The sequence below is a fragment of the Phocoena sinus genome, chromosome 3 (genome assembly GCF_008692025.1).
Source record: "Phocoena sinus isolate mPhoSin1 chromosome 3, mPhoSin1.pri, whole genome shotgun sequence".
Classification (NCBI taxonomy): domain Eukaryota; kingdom Metazoa; phylum Chordata; class Mammalia; order Artiodactyla; family Phocoenidae; genus Phocoena; species Phocoena sinus.
Window position 1 is genome coordinate 71,544,470 of NC_045765.1, and position 19,222 is coordinate 71,563,691.

General features: G+C 41.8%; 1 protein-coding gene across 1 annotated transcript in view; it reads right to left on the reverse strand.

Annotated features, from left to right (window-relative positions):
* Positions 1-19,222, reverse strand: part of SNCAIP (synuclein alpha interacting protein) — a 149,021-nt gene that overhangs the window by 38,652 nt on the left and 91,147 nt on the right. Inside the window, exon 4 of the mRNA XM_032627002.1 lies at positions 74-942. Coding sequence (XP_032482893.1) covers positions 74-942 — 869 coding nt within the window. The remainder of the gene's footprint in view (positions 1-73; positions 943-19,222) is intronic.

Genomic DNA, 19,222 nt, shown 5'->3' on the forward strand with positions numbered 1-19,222 from the left:
TACTAATGAATGGAGCTGATAAAACTGGAGTCTCTAGACTGTTAGTATGTATACGGAATTAATTCATACTTACCAGGAGAGATATCTGCCCTTCTTTAACGATGTTCAGGATGCTTTTTACTTTTTTCAGGTACTCACTCCTTTCTTCTGGGCCTTGGGAGCCGGTCCAGTTCATGCCACCGATCTGCTCCTCTAGTTTGGGGTCTGGTGCTGAGGACTGCAGATGGAAGGCCCTGAGCTGGCAGTCTGGCATTGCCTTGTCAACTTTCCGACCATGAGGCTCACTAAAGGTCTTATTTGGGAAGTCCTTACTCTGGTTTTCAGGCTCATATGCAGAGCCACATTTAACCAGAGGAGGAGAACTCTCGGATTCTTCAGTGGAGAGCTTCTGCTGGTCACGGACGACAGAGGATGTTTTTCTCAAGTGAGGGCTTTTCACAGGAGAGAGAACACAAAATGGTGTCATGTTGGACAGTGAGTTCTCAGCATTTCCTGTAGAACAGGCTTTGCTAGAAAGGCCATTGATGCTTGTGCATAAACCCAAAATTCTTTTTTCTGAAGTCACCTTGGCAAAAGAGGCAAGCTGTTGACTGGATTTAATGTAAGGCACATCCAGAATCTCATCCATGTCGAGGTCATAATGCTCCAGTTCACCCAGCAAGGGGCTGGGCTCCGTGCTCTTACTTTGAGGGCTGCTCTCTCCATCTCTGGGGCTGAGCTCCTCAGGTTGGGGGCCTGGGTCAGAATCACCCCCTTTCTGGTACTCTGCCTTCTGGTTCTTTTGGTCATCACTTTCATTGTTCTCCAGAGTCTCTGGCTGATGTTTCAGTGGGGACACTCGCTTCACTGGGCGGAACTTACTGTATACATCGGCGATTCCCGTGGGCTTCTGTGTGTTTGTAATAAGAGTTGAGACACTGCAATTCCAGCTAGAGCTAGAAACTGTTTTAAAATAAATTAAAAGAGGGGACTATTAAAAACTCTTTTAAAGTAAATTAAAATAGGGGACTATCTGAAACACTGAAAATAGCGTGGCCATGCAGGCAGACATGGTCCACTCAAGTAATGCTCAAGGAAGCCTGTGACAAATTAAGGACGAAGCTCAAAGGGGATGAATTAAGAGAGAACGCATATCATAAAACAAACAGTTCATACTTACCATTGAAAAGCAGTCAATGGTAAAAGAAAGTTATGACATATTGGCTCAAAATTAATTCAAGTAGTAATAATAGTGAAGGCAGACAGCTAAAGAAAACAAACCCAGACAGATACTCAGGTTTATTCCCTGGGTGGTGGCACCTCCTTGATAGTACTTTGATACTTGCCATCACCCTGAAAACGAGAATTGGAGGATAGGATCCTTTGTGTTAAACGAACTTCCAAACTAATCCAGGGAGAGAAGGGATGTACGTGCATATGTGCACACGTGCACGGGTATACTCTGAAAGCTTACGATGACGTCTCAGAGAAAGAAGGGATAAATGGTTTAATACTGGGCAAACTTAAACTGATACCTATTGGGTGATTCCCTAGGTGATTTGTTAGGTGGATTAGGGAAAGAACAGGAAGGAATGAAGTGGTCAGGACTGACTGGACCATGGGAGATAAGCCATGGTTGAGTTCATCCCACCACAGGCTGAGTATTCCAGTCAACCATCACTCACGGGCATTTGACAGTACTTTCTGGCATATGACACAGCAACATAATACACTAGCTTCACACGGGAACGTGCTCTTTAAGAGTCACTGCTGCCCTTGGTCATTTGGAAAGAGGAGAAGGAAGGTGCAAAGGGAGGGTGAAGTAGGCAGACTATTTATTTTTCTTCTCATTTCTTGCAAAGTTTAGATGAAGACTGTATAGTCTGCGTCCGAGTGCCTGGCTGAGACGGAGTGTAACGGGAGGTGAAAGGTAAGCACCACCTCCTCCTGCAGTGCAGCGGCCTCATGTGACCGGCTGCCCCTTCCTCCCTCAGCCTCGATGACACCACCTCCTCTCTGGGACACTCCATTGACTGCGAAGATGACCCCGCACTCTTGGTAGCTTGCAGCCCACCAGTTTACAGATTCCTACTCCCTTCCCACTGAGGTTACACCATCCCCCATCAAAGGCGTGAGGTTTCAGGACACGCCCTCTAACTAGGCATCTCCCATTGCTCTCTCCTCTTCTGCAACAACAGCAGGTGGGAAGTACTTAACCCCAAAGCATGTGTTTGTGTCTGTTCTTTGCTATGGAGCACAACCAAAAAGTAAAGGAGCTAAGACGAGGGTGTACTCAGGTCTGTAACTTCTGCAACAGTCCCTGGCTACCATTGATTCTTGGGGTGAAAGCAGGATATAAATTATGAAACGTTCCCCAAATTTAGACCCTTGGTCATTCTTCATCCTACTGCTATGTGTTCCAAAAGGATTCATATAAGTTCTGGAACCAAAATAAGGAGGTGAGAGTGAGTGTTCTAAGCCTAAATGCTATGTACCTATTTATTGGTGGGTGAGTTCTTTACTCCAAATGGACCACAATTTTGCTTGTGGTTTCAGAGGGTCTGCACGAAGCGGTCCTTCTCTGAGGACTTTTGGGAATATAAGACAATACTGTGAGCTGTGGAGGGAGGCCTGGATTCTGTCCAGTAAGAAACAGGTATTAACAGAGAATGTTCCAGAAGGGAAGGAAGGTGTCTAGATGCTCTTAAGCTGCTGCTTCTCTTGCCTTCTGCTGGCTCTGGTTCTCAGTTGTATACAGTACTTGGCACAGAGCAGACAATTAACAAGTGCTAGTATTTGAATTTGAATCTCTTTGTCCAACGCATTACATTTCTTTTTAAATGCCCAAAGAGTATCCTTCTCAGGGATTTACGGCTTAATTTCACAGGAGACAAAAGTCCTGTTAATAAACTCAGAGGAGTGGTAATCACCAATGAGAGCTAGATTTTCTAGTTATTTATGAAATGTAAATAGGCAAAGTCAAAGACTAATTCCTGTTGTTCCATTATAAATTTAAAAGTCTTTCTATCCTTTATATGTCCCTTTCTCCCTCAAAATGTAAAGCTAAAAACATTAAGGCCTGCCAGAAATTTTTGCCAAGTCTTTCTCTCTTCCTTTCAAGAATATATGGTTACTTACTTATTTAAACCAACAGAAAAATAGTGGACACAGAGTTTATAAATGTAAATATGCCTTAAATTTTATCCATCAATTTTCTGAAAACCTTAAAATAGAGTAGGAAAAAAAATATATATTTCTTAACATTTCTGAGATACATATATATTATTAGGGATAGTATTTGCTGGTATTTTCCAATTACCTTCATTTTTTGGAAACTTCTTGATAATGTGCATCTCAGAATGCAATAAAAATTTTAAAGCCACATAACTTAGTGGGCCAATACAACGAGAGCATTGTACCAATATATTTATGTATCGTATAAGGTCATGGGTTCAAAGGGCTACTCTTTTATGTTGGCTTTATTTACATGTGAAATTTTTTCCAAGTGATACAGGGAAATGGATACCATATGTTTCCCAGCTGTTTTGTTCTGACAGGAGCCATTAAGAATGCTCTATGGAAATGAATTCTGTCTGAGTCTTATGAAAACACTTCTTTCCACAGAAGAGCCTAGAAACTGAAGAAGGGGCATCAACATTAGGCTTGTTGTCCTCCTTATTCAAACCTATCACTCTTTTTTAGGCTGAGAGGGAAATCTGTGCTTTCCAGTCTGTGTCTTGACTACCTGGAAAAAAAATCCCAGTTATGAAAAGTGGATTAGATAACAGTTTTTTTGTGAGAATGCTCTAATTTATTACTATATCATATACCTGTCTGAGGAGAAGGACAATAATATATATATATATATATATATATATATATATATATATATATATAAAAGATAAAACGCAATTAGTTTATTTCTCCTAAGCTGGGAAAATGGGTATGTTAAGTACAACACAAGTAAAAGGGTCCTTAATGACAGGCAAGATCTTCACTTCCGATTCTGTAAGTCTACCAAAAATTCCACTTATACTGTTGTTCTACCCCGACCCCATGAAACACTGCTTATAATGCATGGAAACAAAGATCAGACTAACTAGGGCTTATAGGAAGATTTTGAGCCTAAAGTTGTTTCCTGGAAATCATGAATAAATACTTCACATGTTAAACTTTAAATCCCAGAAAATTTTATCGATTATTTTATGAGATCTTGACAAGCTCTGTGAGAAGAGTCTGTGTCTAATTTACCTCTCTATCCCTCAAAGCACCCAGCAAACTGCTTTACATGAGTAGGTTCTCAGTGACTTTTTTGGGTGAGTGGATTCATTTTTAACATCTTATGAACATAAACATGCCCAATATACCTTAAACCTGTCTACCTGATTATGGCACAAAGTTTCTAAAATGGTCAGTAGGTAAATGGCAATGCATTCGAGGCTGATTTGTAGACCACAGTTCCCTCTTCCAATCTAACTGGCATTTGGAACGTCTCTGATCTCCAGCAGGGTATTTCCATTTGCCTGCTGACCATCCACAGGTCACCATTTATTCAACAAGCATTTAATGTGAGCCTGGGATGTGCACGTTATGTGTAACAGGTAGCATGTTCTGATCCAGGGGTCTTATCACCCCTACCATCACCTGCTTCTTGCCTTCCCCCTCCTCATCCAAAACACACACACACACACACACATATGCGCACACACACACACACGCATATGTGCACACACACTCTACTCTGTCTTCCTTAAACGTATTCCTCATATACCTGGCCTGAATCACATGACCATGTATGCAGCCTCCCAAGCAATCCATCTCCAAGGCATCCCTGTCCCTCATCCCTTAGGTACCAACTCCTACGTAGCCTGATCCTAAATCCTTCTTTAATCTGGTCCCTCTATTCATCTTATTATACTGACTAGACCCTTCCACAGCCCCTGCAGGGTTTCTTTTCTTCTTTGGTTTCCCTTTTGATCCTGAGTCATCCCCTCTTCAGATAAGTCTGATTTTGTCACTTCTTAGTTCAAAAACCTTGAAGAGGCCTTGTACTGCCTAAAACAATATTTCCCCCTATGTGGGACACATACCCCTGCAGCATCTAAGGTGGTGCACAGGAACCATAAATCCCCCTGACTCAGAGAGTAAGCAAGCTATATACCTTTCAACTCTTTCTTCCTCTTAATTAATTTAAGGACTCTCAGTTTGGTGCTACAGTGACTTTAACTACTCTCCCAGACTTACAAACTCCCTTCAGAATAATGAAACTGTGGGCCTTTAGCTCAGAGACTTTCATAAGCAAAGAGTTAGCAGAAATGCTTTATTTTCATCACATTCATTTTAATGATGTCCTTGAATTTACTGCAAGTGACATTGATTTTTTACTTACAACACTGACATAAAGTTTCTTCCAAAAACAAATATGCTTAAAAGTAAATGGTTTTAGAAAAATAAGTTAAAAATAATAGTACAAGTGGTTTACAGGTCAAACAAAAATAAGAGAGGTTGTGGAAATAATACTTAAACAACTAAGCTTTGGGAAACCCTGACTTTCAGGATAGTAGCTAAATTCTTTATCATGGTAGCTATCAGCTCTTTTATTTATTTTCTAATTTATCTTCTCGTCTCAGCACCACCATTCCCACGTCACTAATTTTTCTCTGCATTTCCATTGCTAAACTCACACAGTTCTGGATACCCCAAGTCCTTCCTTCTCTTCTCCTGCCTTTGGGCAAGTTCGCCCTCTCCTACGACACCTTTGCTGCCTTCTCTGCCTGAGATGGAAGCTCATCTGCCAGGATTCTCCTCAGGTGTTCCTCCTTGGTGCATTTCCTCTGACTTTCCCAGGGAATTGTTGTCCTTTGCTTCTCAGTGTGCTGAGATACATCTGCCCATACCTAGAGTCACGCATTTATAAAGCTCTGTTTCAACAATTCACTCATGCATCTGTCTCACCTTCTCTCTTGAGAGTCCCTCAAGGGCAAAGATGGCTCGTGAACCTCCTTGTGTTTATAACCAGCCCTCTGTCTAGCACAGCATCTCACAGATATTGGGGCTCAAGGGCTAAATCTTTTAAAGAATAAATGAATGAAGGAGGAGGGAGGGAGCAAGAGGGGGGAAGAAGGAACAAAGGAATATGCTAGACCAAAGATGCAACGTATACTAAATAAATATGAGTCTTGTCACAATGAGTCACTCTCGCCACATTTTGGACACACTGAGTGTGTTGAATATTTCAAAGACAGTCTTGGTAAAGCTATTGAAGATGTGCTGCATATTAAAGGATTTTCATGTATTTCCTAAGTTCTAAGCCAAAACTTCTTCATCTGTAAAATAAAGGGGTTAGACACATGATTGCTAAGACCTGACCCACCTCTAAATTTCTATGACTGTATGGAATGTCTACAAATAACAGGGCTCTTTATTCTGAATGACTCACTATGAAACACTATAATTCTTCTGGATCCATGTATTTCAACAGATCCTCACAAATTTATAATTATGAGGCTAAGCTGATTGCTGACACAGAACAACTCTTTGGCTCTTGGGACTGATACATTAGTATTTTCTTAGGAAGATAATGTACAGTTTGCTATTGCAACGGTGGATCCAATTTTCAAGACTGAACGTCAGTGCTGGCTCCCAAAATGCCTGTTTTACTTCTAAATATGGAGTTTTGTGTCCATATTAGAAAATTAGCTTTAGACATCAAGAAGAGGAAGAAAAGGATGTGTCTTTAGGATAAAATACTGTTTTCCTACTATTTATTGTTAGAAGTGAAAGGAATACTATTTTCCTTGAGAAACAAAATGGTCAGCTTTAGCTGTAATTGCCTTAAAATGTACACAACAATGAACTTCACATCTACAGCTGCTGGAAACGCAGGCACCTTCAAGGACATGACTTCTAAGTTCTCCAGGATTCCATTTCCTTCCAGCTTTATACCTAAGAGAGGGACGTTGTGAAAGATTAGGAGGGTCAATGCTAGAGTCAAGAGTTTCCTTAATCCGATGCAAATGAAATCCATCGTGGGCTTACTCATCACAAACACTTCAGGTTCTAAGGCGTGGTGACAGGTATACTTATCTCATGACAACAAGAAGATGGGTATGGAGCCTGAGTGAAGACTACTTGCTGGGTGCTCTTCTGTACCACCCTTGGAGACTAGATTGGAACCTGATCCAAGAAAGGGTTGGGTTAACTCTGAATCTGGGGTACTGTGTCAGGCCATGATGTTGGGAAGAGCCAGTGGGTGTGAGAAATGCTCCCATGGAGTTGTTTGCTCATCCCTTTCATTGGTGTCACAGACCCTTTATTGACGGTGTTGTGAGGCTGAAGGGCAAGTACAGAGGACTTTCTTATAAAAATATCAACCAATGATTTATTCACATTGAGATGTTAAAATATTACTGGAAAAGATTCATTGATGTGGTTCTAAACTTCCTAAGTGGCTACTGATATAAAGCAGCTGTAGAAAGTCAGATTTCCCAGTTTCCCAATTTCATAATTTCCCAAGTTTCTTAATTCCCAGCCCAACCCAGAAATGTCAAGACCTGCTCACATCACTTTGTACCCCATCTGCACCCATTTCTTTATTGTGTAAAAACTCACAGAAATACTGAAAAGCCCTTACTACCTTGGGTAGAAAAGATACTTCTTCTCCAAAGACGCATGTTCTATCATGAAATCAGACTCAATATTTTGACAACTTTAAACCTTTGGGCCTTGAAAGTATGGTTCCCATAGAAGACAAATGAGTGATTCTGAAGAAAGCACATGGTTTCAAAGTTATTTCGTCACCTAAAAAGCATGCTGACCTTCACTCTGACATCAGCAAAACCTCTTGAGTGGATTAAGTCTCACATCCACTCCAGGCCCATTACCAGATTTCCTTTCTGTTTTTTCCTCTCTCAGTGCTGAATTATAGAGAGAGATACACATCCAAGGATGGTACAGAGACTCATCAAGCAGAGAAGTGTGGAAACAGGGGAGAACTTGCTCAGTGTGGTTTCTGGAAAGTGCAGAACCACGCTTACCAGTTTTAACTGAAGGTGGCAATGTTCTACAGTGCTGATCTGTCAAGGGCAGGAAACACCAAGATACTGCTCCTTGCTAAGGGAACAAGAGGCAGATGGGGGAGGTTTGAAAAATCCCTATCCTCTACCCTCTACTAGCCAGCTCCAACAGATGGCTCCCAGAATGCCGTCAGTAAAATGTTTCTTTTCCTCCTCGATGTGAAGTCATGTATCCACATTAGGAATACAACTTTAGACACAAGAAGAGTAAAGGGGGTATATATCTTTAGGGTGCATGAGTGTTTTATTTTTTTACGAAACATTAAATGAATTCTATTTTCCAGAAACAAAGTGGTAAGTGTATGAAACCTAGTCCCACTTTGAGAGGGACGCGCCTCAAGGTCTGGAGGGGAGGAGAAATGGGAGGAAGAACTAGCCCAGCCTGCAGCCTCCTCTTCCTCTGGGCAGCCCCGTGGGGTCCACCCAAGCAAGCTGGTGGCCGGGTGGAGTTCTCCGTTACAGGCTGCAGAGAGGACAGGGCAGGTGCAGGGACGCAGCAAAGTGCAGATAGAGGCCCCTGCAGGACAGAGCCTGGCAGAGCCGCATTGCCTCCTTTCCTACTGCCGTTCGGTACACGCTTCTCAGGCACTGTTACAAACAATGAAAAAAACCAAAACACTTACGTGTGTTTTAAAAGTTCCTCCAAATGTTATTTATTAATTAGAATTTTCCTAAAATGTCCTCCATCATTAAAATTATGAATACAATATATTTGCATAAAACTTCCTATGTTTCTGACCACAAGTCAAGTGTATGATGTCACTAGACGTTTTTACAACAACTCCGGAGGATGGATGAGCAGTGCTTCCGTATTCTCACTTGAAAATAAATGCGAACTGAGGGAGTTTCAAGTGTTATGTGGAAAATTACATACTATGCTGACTGCTCAACCAGGACTGAGGTTCCCTGACTCCAACTTTCTCTCCATAACACCGCAGAACTGCCTTATCAAAATTAAAATTATTCCCTAAACATGCAATTCACATTTTCTCTATTTGGGTCACATGTAGGCAATGGAATTCCAGAAACCAGTAGTAAAACCTGGTTGTACTCATTTCAGATTCATTTTAAGCTAAATCCCAAACTGTACTCTCTGCCGAGATTTTGGTAACCACTGGCTATGCGGTAACATTAGGAAAATGGTTTTTAATTAGCAACGTTTCTTAGAAACAGTTGAGTGGAAGAATTTCCCTACTTTGTTCATCTTTAGCGGCATCAGCCTAAATTTAGAGTCATCTTATCACAGAAAATTTGTACTGATTTCAGCTGCCAATTCTTTCAACTGGCTAAAGGTGGCAATTTCTTTCCAATATAAGCAAGACATATAGGAATACAACAGAGCTTGTTCAGAAGTGCTAAAGTAATTGGCAGAATGCTAAAAGACTCTTACAGGGTCCACTCGTTCCACAAACATCTGTTGAATGTTCTCTGTGCACATGGCTGTAGGGGTACAGAGGGGAATGAAATAGACATAATCACCGTCCTTATGGGGCAAGCAGATAGTCAAGCAAGTATACAGATGAATGAGAAATTACAAAATGCAGAGTGCTTTGGTGGAAACAAGTAGGGTCCTGGAATAGAGAACAGCTGAGAAGCCTTATCATGGAGATGACACGTAAGCCAAGACCTGAGGGTGAGAAGAAGACAGTTATGAGGATCTGGGGGAAAATACAAGAGAAAAGACGATTCTGTGAAGATATGGGTAGAAGGAAGCCCATTCTCAAACGCCTAACGCAGGAGAGAATTTGGCAGGTTCCATAGTTCTTCTATCTAGAGCAGAGTGAGCTAGGGTGAAGGAGATCAAAGATGAAGTTGGGGGAGGCTGTCAGTGGCCAACTCACTTGAGGGTTTTATGGACCACAGAAAGGAGTTTGGGTTATATTTTAAGTGAAATGAGGTATTCTTAGGGGGGCTTCACAGAGAATGAAACGCTCTGCTTTACATTTAAAAATACATCCTTGTGCCTCCTCTGGGGGAAATATGGGATGGCAAGGATTGATGGTGAAGAAAGAAGTCAAAGTATTAGTTCATGGTTGTTAACCCAATGAAACATAAAGGTGGCCCGACCTGGCTGGGGGCTGTTGAGATGGAGATAAGTGGACAGATGGGGATAACCTTTGAGCACAGACGACTCAGGACCTGCTGATAGATGGAGGTGGAAATGAGGGAGAGGCAGAATCCTGGCTTCGGCCACAGAGTGGATGTTTCAGTAAACTGAGTGCTGATAGCTGAGGGGGGTCTGAGAAGGAACAGGTTGGGGATGGGGATTCAAGAATTCCTCTTCATAATTCCACAAGGCATCCAATGGAGATATCGAGTGGGTCATTAATTAGGAGGCTAGAGTGATGAGGTGAGTAGCAGCAGCAAGTAGGGGGCATCTGAAGCCATGAGAACGAATGAGCTATCAACCCAGAGAGACTTAGAGATTGAGAGGAGAAAGGATCCTACTGAATACTTCCATACCACTTGGATACATAAAGGTCAAGTAGAGAAAGGAGAGGAGTTGCAGAAGAGACTAAGGAGATGTCAGAGTGTTAGAAGAAAAACAAGGAGTGAGGTGGTATCACAAAGCCATGGCAGGAGAATGTTTCCAGAAAGGCACGGCCAATAGCCTCAAATAACACAGCAATGCCAAGCAAGATGAGAACATCAGTGTCAATGGATTTGACCAACTGGAAGTTCTGACCTTCCCAAAAGAGGTGGAAGCCATACTGGAGATATTTAAGGTGAACAGGAGGTGGAGGACTACAGATTGAGCTTCCGTTAACTCTCTAAAGCATGTTGGCTATAAGTGGGGCCTGGGGTGGGAAGAAAAAGGAGCAGAGAATTAGGGTGGAGCCACCAGAGCAGTATTGTCTGCTCGTTTTTTAAGACAGGAAATAATTAGAGAGTGTTTGTATGGTGCAGATAAAAGACGAATCAAATATCCAGAGAATATCAAAGTGTCAAACCAAATGAAGAGAAGCAAAGCAGCTGTCCCAAAGCTCAATTATGATACAAAACCCAAAAAAGTCGGCTTCCTTTTCACCTCTTTACACATTCAATCATCCATCCTACCTCAGATGTGTATGTAGCATCAGCAGTAGGCACTGGAGATACCATAATGAACAAAATTACCCAAAAGAGATTTTATTTAGTCTACTAGAGAAAACTGATATTAAACTACATTACCAATAATTTTTAAAACACAGATATTTAAAGAGGTGGAAAAGTACAGGGAGCTGGGAGATAAGATAGTAAGTTGGGAGAGGGGTTCTAATATAATCTAGGCTTGCACTGTCCAAATAGAAGCCACTAGACACCTGTGGCTATTCGGCACTTAAAATGTGGCTGGTGGTACATGTCAAAGTGCAAATAGTTTTGATTTATTGGGATAAATATAAGGTATTATTAAATTAATCTCATCTACTTATATTTTTTCATATGACTACTAGAAGAAGTTTAAATTATGGAAATGGCCTACACTACATTTCTACTGAACAGCGGGAGTTGAGGAGGTGATCTTGGAGGCGAAAGGAGAGAAGGACGGACATGTCACGTGAAAGAACACAGCACATCTGAGGAACCGAAGGAGGTCCCTTGATGAGACTGGCAGGCAGAAAGCAGGAGGAGAGCGGCATGCGAGGAAGCTTGCTGACCCAGGAGAAGAGTGCTTGAGGACCACGTAAGAATTTCCCACTAAGACAGTTTCCCACTGTGCATCTTGAGAACCATCTCAGGGAACTATTGCTTGATTTTGAGCACAGAGTGACATGATACCTCATCAGGGACGATGGATTAGCACCAAAGGTGGCCTAAGTCAGCACTTCTCAAACTCGAATATACACAAATGAGTCACCTGGAGAGCTTGTCAAGATACAGATTCTGATTCTGGAGTCTGGAGTAAGGCCTCAGGGTCTGCATTTCTAACAGGCTTCCCAGTGATGCTGGTGGTGCTGGTTGCGGTCTCGGAATGCACTGTGAGATGCAAGGGCCTGAGCAATCGATGCCACAGAAGGGTCTGGACTTTTGGAGATAATTCTTTACTCTCTCCGAGGATCCTTCAACTATGAGATTCTAGGATTCTGTGTCTATTACTTGAGTTTTTTAGCGATTTTTTTTTTTAGGGGAACAGTCAGGGCAAAGAAGGTATGTGGACAAAGCGTGCTCATTTTAAATGGGAAGAAACTGCCCACTGGGAGACAAAAGCAAAAGGATACACTTTCAGCAGGAAGTGGGGTGCTCTCAGAGACTCTATGAAGATCCAAAGCCAGTAACAACCCTCCCTCTCTCCAATCCTACTGTTGCCTTGATTGGGAACATGGGGCAGGGAAAACCGCTTCTCCCTAATGACAGGATTGACTTCTGAGAAGGAAGTCACTGCGGGGCCGCACAAGGTGAAAGGCACTTTGCTTCAGTACCGGTTTTTCCTTGTCCCTGTGCTTCATTTCTTCCCCTTCCTGCCTCCACGATGCTTTTCTCTCTACTTCTGAGTTCTCATGCTTCCTTACTGCCGATTCCCTTGAACTCATTTCTACCAAGAGATTTCCCCACCAGTTTTGACAGGGGAGGTACGTTTCTTAGAGTCCAATAAAACCAAAACATGGGAAAGGAGACTGGGTCTCTTCCCCAGACTTTGCTCTCCCTCTAGTACTGCCTCATTCCTGACTTTGTTAACTCTACAACCTTCCAGAAAGTCAGGGAGCTAGGGGACTTAGATCAGCTCAGTGCTTTGTGACCACCTAGAGGGGTGGGATAAGGGAGGGTAGGAGGGAGGGAGACGCAAGAGGGAAGAGATATGGGGACATGTGTATATGTATAACTGATTCACTTTGTTATAAAGCAGAAACTAACACACCATTGTAAAGCAATTATACCCCAATAAAGATGTTAAAAAAAAAAAAAAGAAGAAATGTTCAAGGAGAGAAGAGGGGACAAAGATGCACTGTATTTAAGCTCTGCCACTGCCAGCCCTTTACATTATTTTTGACACTACTAGAGTTTTATTTTTAATTTTTCTATCACCCCCTGCTCCTATCTTTCCCCGCATTGACTTCATATCCTTTCTTTCAGAGACATAAGCAAAATGTTAATGGATTAAAAGCAGACAGAGGGGGCAGGTCCGCTTTCCTAAGTTCTGTGGTTCATTCAAAGCGTTGGCCATACACATTCTGCAATGGCAGAAAAAAGCAGTGGATAAAACTGCCCTTATGAAAACGAAAAATAGAACTACCCTATGACCCTGCAATCCCACTACTGGGCATACACCCTGAGAAAACCATAATTCAAAAAGAGTCATGTACCACAATGTTCATTGCAGCTCTATTTACAATAGCCAGACACGGAAGCAACCTAAGTGTCCATCGACAGATGAATGGATAAAGAAGATGTGGCACATATATACAATGGAATATTACTCAGCCATAAAAAGAAGTGAAATTGAGTTATTTGTAGTGAGGCAGCTGGACCTAGAGTCTGTCATACAGAGTGAAGTAAGTCAGAAAGAGAAAAACAAATACCGTATGCTAACACATATATATGGAATCTAAGAAGAAGAAAAGAAAGTGGTTATGAAGAACCTAGGGGCAGGATAGGAATAAAGATGCAGATATAGAGAATGGACTTGAGGACATGGGGAGGGGGAAGGGTAAGCAGACGAAGTGAGAGAGTGGCATGGACATATATACACTACCAAATGTAAAATAGCTAGCTAGTGGGAAGCAACCGCATAGCACAGGGAGATCAGCGCTGTGCTTTGTGACCACCTAGAGGGGTGGGACAGGGAGGGTGAGAGGGAGACGCAAGAGGGAGGAGATACGGGGATATATGTATATGTATAGCTGATTCACTTTGTTATACAGCAGAAACTAACACACCATTGTAAAACCATTATACTCCAATAAAGATGTTTTAAAAAAAAATTGCCCTAAGACAGGAATAAAGACACAGACCTACTAGGGAATGGACTTGAGGATATGGGGAGGGGGAAGGGTGAGCTGTGACAAAGTGAGAGAGAGGCATGGACATATATACACTACCAAACGTAAGGTAGATAGCTAGTGGGAAGCAGCCGCGTAGCACAGGGATATCAGCCCAGTGCTTTGTGACCGCCTGGAGGGGTGGGATAGGAAGAGTGGGAGGGAGGGAGACGCAAGAGGGAAGAGATATGGGAACATATGTATATGTATAACTGATTCACTTTGTTATAAAGCAGAAACTAACACACCATTGTAAAGCAATTATACCCCAATAAAGATGTTAAAAAAATAAATTAAAAAAAAAATTTGCCCTTATGTTATGATGACAACCATACAAAAAATATGCCTCATGAAAAAAATACTAGAAAGAAATACAGCAATTTTGTTTTGGTAGCATGGTTAATTGTAGTTTTTACTATTTAAAAAAAATGAATTATGTCACCTTTATAATTTTGTTAAAGAAAAAGCAAAAATACTTATTTGACTAACATTCTCATCTACATGCTTTACTGTATGTAAATTTTTACTTCAGTTAAATAGATTTTTGTCATAAATGTTAGATTCTTTGCTGCATCAGGGTGAAGTGTTCATTTTCTTGATTGAGATCTTAGCAAATGTGTTTCCCGAATCTTTGAGTCCATTTTATATTAGGTCACGTGAAATGGATTAATCAGCAGGCTTTTCAGTTTAAACTGCTATACCAACTTTCATGCTTTTAGCATGAAACCTTAATAAAATTGGAAACAGGAGGTTTGTATATTTAGCATCATCAGCTATGTCACAGCAGCGTCAATAGGATAAATTTCATGTCAGTGTATTATTTTCGGTGTTGGCCAAAATCCTTGAAAATCTTAGAAAACCATACATTTTCAAAGTTTATCACAAAATTTGCAGGCACAGGGCTAAAAGTATAGCAAATCTGCAATGTTTCTAAATATACATCCCAAACAGCTTTTACCAGATACTGAGTTTAAAAAGTATGATTTTCAAAAAAAAAAGTATGATTTTCCTTTACTCACTGTCAGACAAGTGATCTTCTCTACTATTTAGGTATTGAAAACCCTTCAGGATCTCTTCTCAAACACACTCCAGGGCCATTTATAACTGTTACATAACCGAGTTTCCCAACCTCAACACATCTAAGTTCTTAGATGCAAAGCTGCATTAATATTTATATGCTTTCTTTCATAAGAAAATTATACAATGAGCTGAGCAGATACATATTCTGAAAGAATCACAAGACATTTAAAGCACCATGAATTGAAACAAATGTGTATCTGAATGTCCAATTAATTAAAAGAAGCTCGAAGTCAATGAAATTGAATATGTTTGATTTGAATACCATATGTCGATTTAGTATTAGTCCTCATACGTATTTAGTCCTCATACGGAGAAAATATAGAGCAGAGTTATCACTCCCTGCCTCATGCTGTCCTCCTTTCCTACATGAGGAGCAGGAATTAAGCAGAGAAAACATGCCAACATTTCATAAATAACACCCTTTTAGAGGTGCAAATTTTTCACCCGTAACTTCCCTAATGCTAATCCTTGCCCCACTCCACTAGCCGTGCGTGGTTCCTCGGACTACAACTGCTCTTCAGTTGCTCAACTTTATAGGGACTCTGGTCAGCAGAACTGGTTTCAAATGCAGAACTCTGGACAAATTATTTGCCTTCTGTGGGCCTCAGTTTCCTCATCCATAAAATGGGTATAATAATGGTCCTCCCTCAGAGAATTATTTTGAGGACAAATAAGCTGTGCACAGAAGACCTGGCCTAATGCCTGGTATGCTGAGCACGTAAGAAATAACTGGGAGATCTCAGTAGCACCTGTGCAGCTCTAAGCACCAGCAAAGTTTGTTCTCAAGCTTCTAATTCCTAGTTCTTCCCCTCTCTCCTGCCTTCCTATGGTATCTGCACGTCCTTCACACTTGTTTTCAAAACTTCTTTTTCTCACAAAAGTTTAGGCATAGTGTAGTGTAATTGATGGCAAAGAGTTTAAAATATTATCCTTGTCAAGGGAAATACAGATTTTAATAGGAATCCGTGCTTTTGGCTAAAGGAAGGGCACTCCTAGGGCAGACTCGTGGGCGTCGGTGAGCAAGTGGAAGGTGCAGGAATGCTGTCCCAGGCCTCTGACAAAACACCCTGCCATCATCTGCCTTTCTCAGAGCCCACTGTGGAGCTGACCCAGGGCCCAGGGATGAAGTGGGTGAGCCCTAGGCTCTATGTCTCATAGAGAGGCTCCCAAGGGCCAACAACTGGGCTCATTTGCACTCCTGTTCCTCTCAGAACACTTTAAAAATAACAGGCAGGAAGGGGAGGCACAAGTCTTGTCTTTGTAGCCCAAGAGCGAAGGCAGGAAAGGTGTGTGCTAAGTCCTGAGGTGGATCTGTGTGGTTGACAGGTTCTGATCAGACCATACGGGGAGCAACCTCGGGTGGAGTTCTGGGTGCGCCACTTTTAAGAGGGATGCTGGTAAATGCGACAGCCGCAAGAAAGCAAGAAGCATGAGCGGGATACACTCAAAACTGTGGAGGGAAATTTTAGTTTGGAGAAGACAAAACCAAGGGTGACTGCCATCTCCAAACACTCAGTGGCACCCTTGCCCAGGAGGAACGGTCCTTCTCTAAGGTTCCCTAGGAAAAAGCCAGTTGTAAGGCATGGACATTTGAGGGACACTGATTTTGGCTGAACAAAAATTAACCTTTATGAATAGGCAGCTTTGTGAGACTGTGAGCTCCCTGTCACTCACGTGACAAAGTACAGGCTGATGACCCCATCAGGATAATAAGAGTCACTCCAAGGTCTGATGGACTTTGGACTACATTATTATTATTATTATTATTGGCCTTTAAAAATTCACTTATAATTAAAACATTTTCATTTAAATGTATAGAATAGTTGAAAGAATGAAAACAGTACAAAGAACACCTGTATACCCTTTACCCACATTCATCCCCTGTCAACACCGTACACTTCTGCTTTTATTATTTGCACTTTCTCACTTTCTCTCCCTCTTAAACTAGATGATTTTTAGGGTCCCTTCTTCTACTGAGAGTTATGATTTTCGGCTTCTTTCCAGGTAATGGGATTTTAGAAAAATTGGGATCCTGCCGTGAGCGCTCTTCACAGAACTTAGAGTAAAATCTGAACTCTGCGTACCATGACCCTCAGGGCCCTGTAGAGTCTGACCCTGACCGGCCCCCTGGCCTCATCCTCATTTTCATTGCCCCATGCAGCCACATTGGTTTTCCTTTTCTTCCTCATCCATGCTAAGCTCATTTCTGACTCAGGGGTGCTGCGCTTGCCTTCACTGTTCCTCACTGGCTTTCCCATGGCTGGGCCCTAAGAATGTTCCCTGATCCCCCAAACCCCCCTCCCTCCCCATCCACTGTAAGTTACTCTATCACATGCCTCATGTCACCTCTTATCACTACCTGGAAAAACCTGGTTTACATCTTCATTTGCCTGCCTTTTGTCTGTCACCCCGCAGAATGTAAGTAAGTGCCGTTGAGAACAGGGCCTCGTCTACACCTTGCTTGTTACCCTGTCTTCAGTGCGTGCATAGGACAGAAAACACAAAAGTTATTTGAGGAATGAATAAATAAAAGAACAACTGGGTCCAAGGACATCTATCTAGTCAAAGACATGTTAGTACAGGATGGGTGTTAACATTCGACAACCTACACAAGACAGAAAGTGCCTAACAAACTTTAGAAAGGTAAAGAGACACATCTTTACCCGGTGGAGTATGTTCTAAGTCACAGGAGGTTTAAGGAAAACTTCCCCCAGAGGGTGCCCCATCCAGAAGAAGATGTGGACCCTTCTCAGAAGCCAATGTGTCTTGTGCCACCACCTGTTCGAAAAGACTACCATAAGGATGGAAACTGTGCAAGCGATCCTGGAGCAAACTCCTCCTAGGTTGTTGAAACAGGAAAGACTAAGGGGATGCGTTGCGGGTGGAGGGTTATTTCCACATCTGCATGCCCATGAAACTAACTGAGATTGCCTCAATTCTTTCAGAAATGGAGGGTGAAAACTTTACTCTGTTGAGATTTCTTTCAAAGCGGCTCACAGATAATTCTACAGCGGTGCTTTGGAGAGATTGATTTTTCATGTGTTCCTTTTTCTAGGATCCCTCTTGCTCTATTAGAAAGTCGTTTACCAACCTCCAAATGGTCCATCAAATTGGAGGTGTACATGTGATTCCATTAAAGAGGGCTGAGTCTTTCCCTCATATATCCATTTCCTGTCAGGTCTAATTATTGGTGATTACCTTGAGCACTGGATATTTGCTCTGGGTGAGTTTAAAGGCTTCTGAACTTGAAATTGGCCTCCTTCCCAACCACAGAAGAAACGTCTAACATCACCTACTGTGGAAGTGACTACAAGTCACAACACCTGGAGAAAATGGAATAAACCAGCCCCAGGAAAATTCTTTTTAAAAGCTTCGGTTAATTCACTTAACTTGGTAAGCAAGAGAAGCTATTTAACAGAGAAAAGAAATGTTCCACTTCATCGGTGGGGGAAAATGCTAGCTTTTAAAGTTTTAAAAGGAAAATATCTTAAAATTAAATTACTATCCCTAAGTCTAGCTATATGACAGTATATGTAATGGATAAGACAACAGACTCCAGAGGCAAACTTCCTGGGGTTTGGATCCCAGCTCTGTAATGTAACTGCTGTGTGACACTGGGCGAGATAATTTACCTCTCTGCTCTGTGCCTCAGTTTGCCCATCTATATAATATAAACATCTTAAGAGTACAATACTTAGCTCACAAGGATTTTAGGATTAATTGAGTTAATACGAGTAGAGGGCTTACAGCAATACCTAGCATGTTAAGCACTACTGAAGTGTTTGCTATTATGTCTTCTTTCTCTCTTGCCCCATCTCCAATTTAAAAAAAAAAAAAAAAAAAAAGAAAGAAAATCTTTGTATCTACAAAGTACCTTCGGATACACCACCTAATTTTGATCCTAACAGTAGCCTGGCAACATTGGCAGAACAAGTTTCTTTTTTATTTTATAGATAATGAGTCACAGGCTCAGGGTCGTATAACCGATAGATGTCTGAATGCTGACTCAGATGGAGGTCTTCCGACTCTGAGGCCGGGGGCCCGTCCACTGCGTCTGCTGCCCTTGTCACTGATCACAGAGGTTTAACTTTGAACCTGGTGATGCCTTTTAAGGAGGCACATCCTGATAAG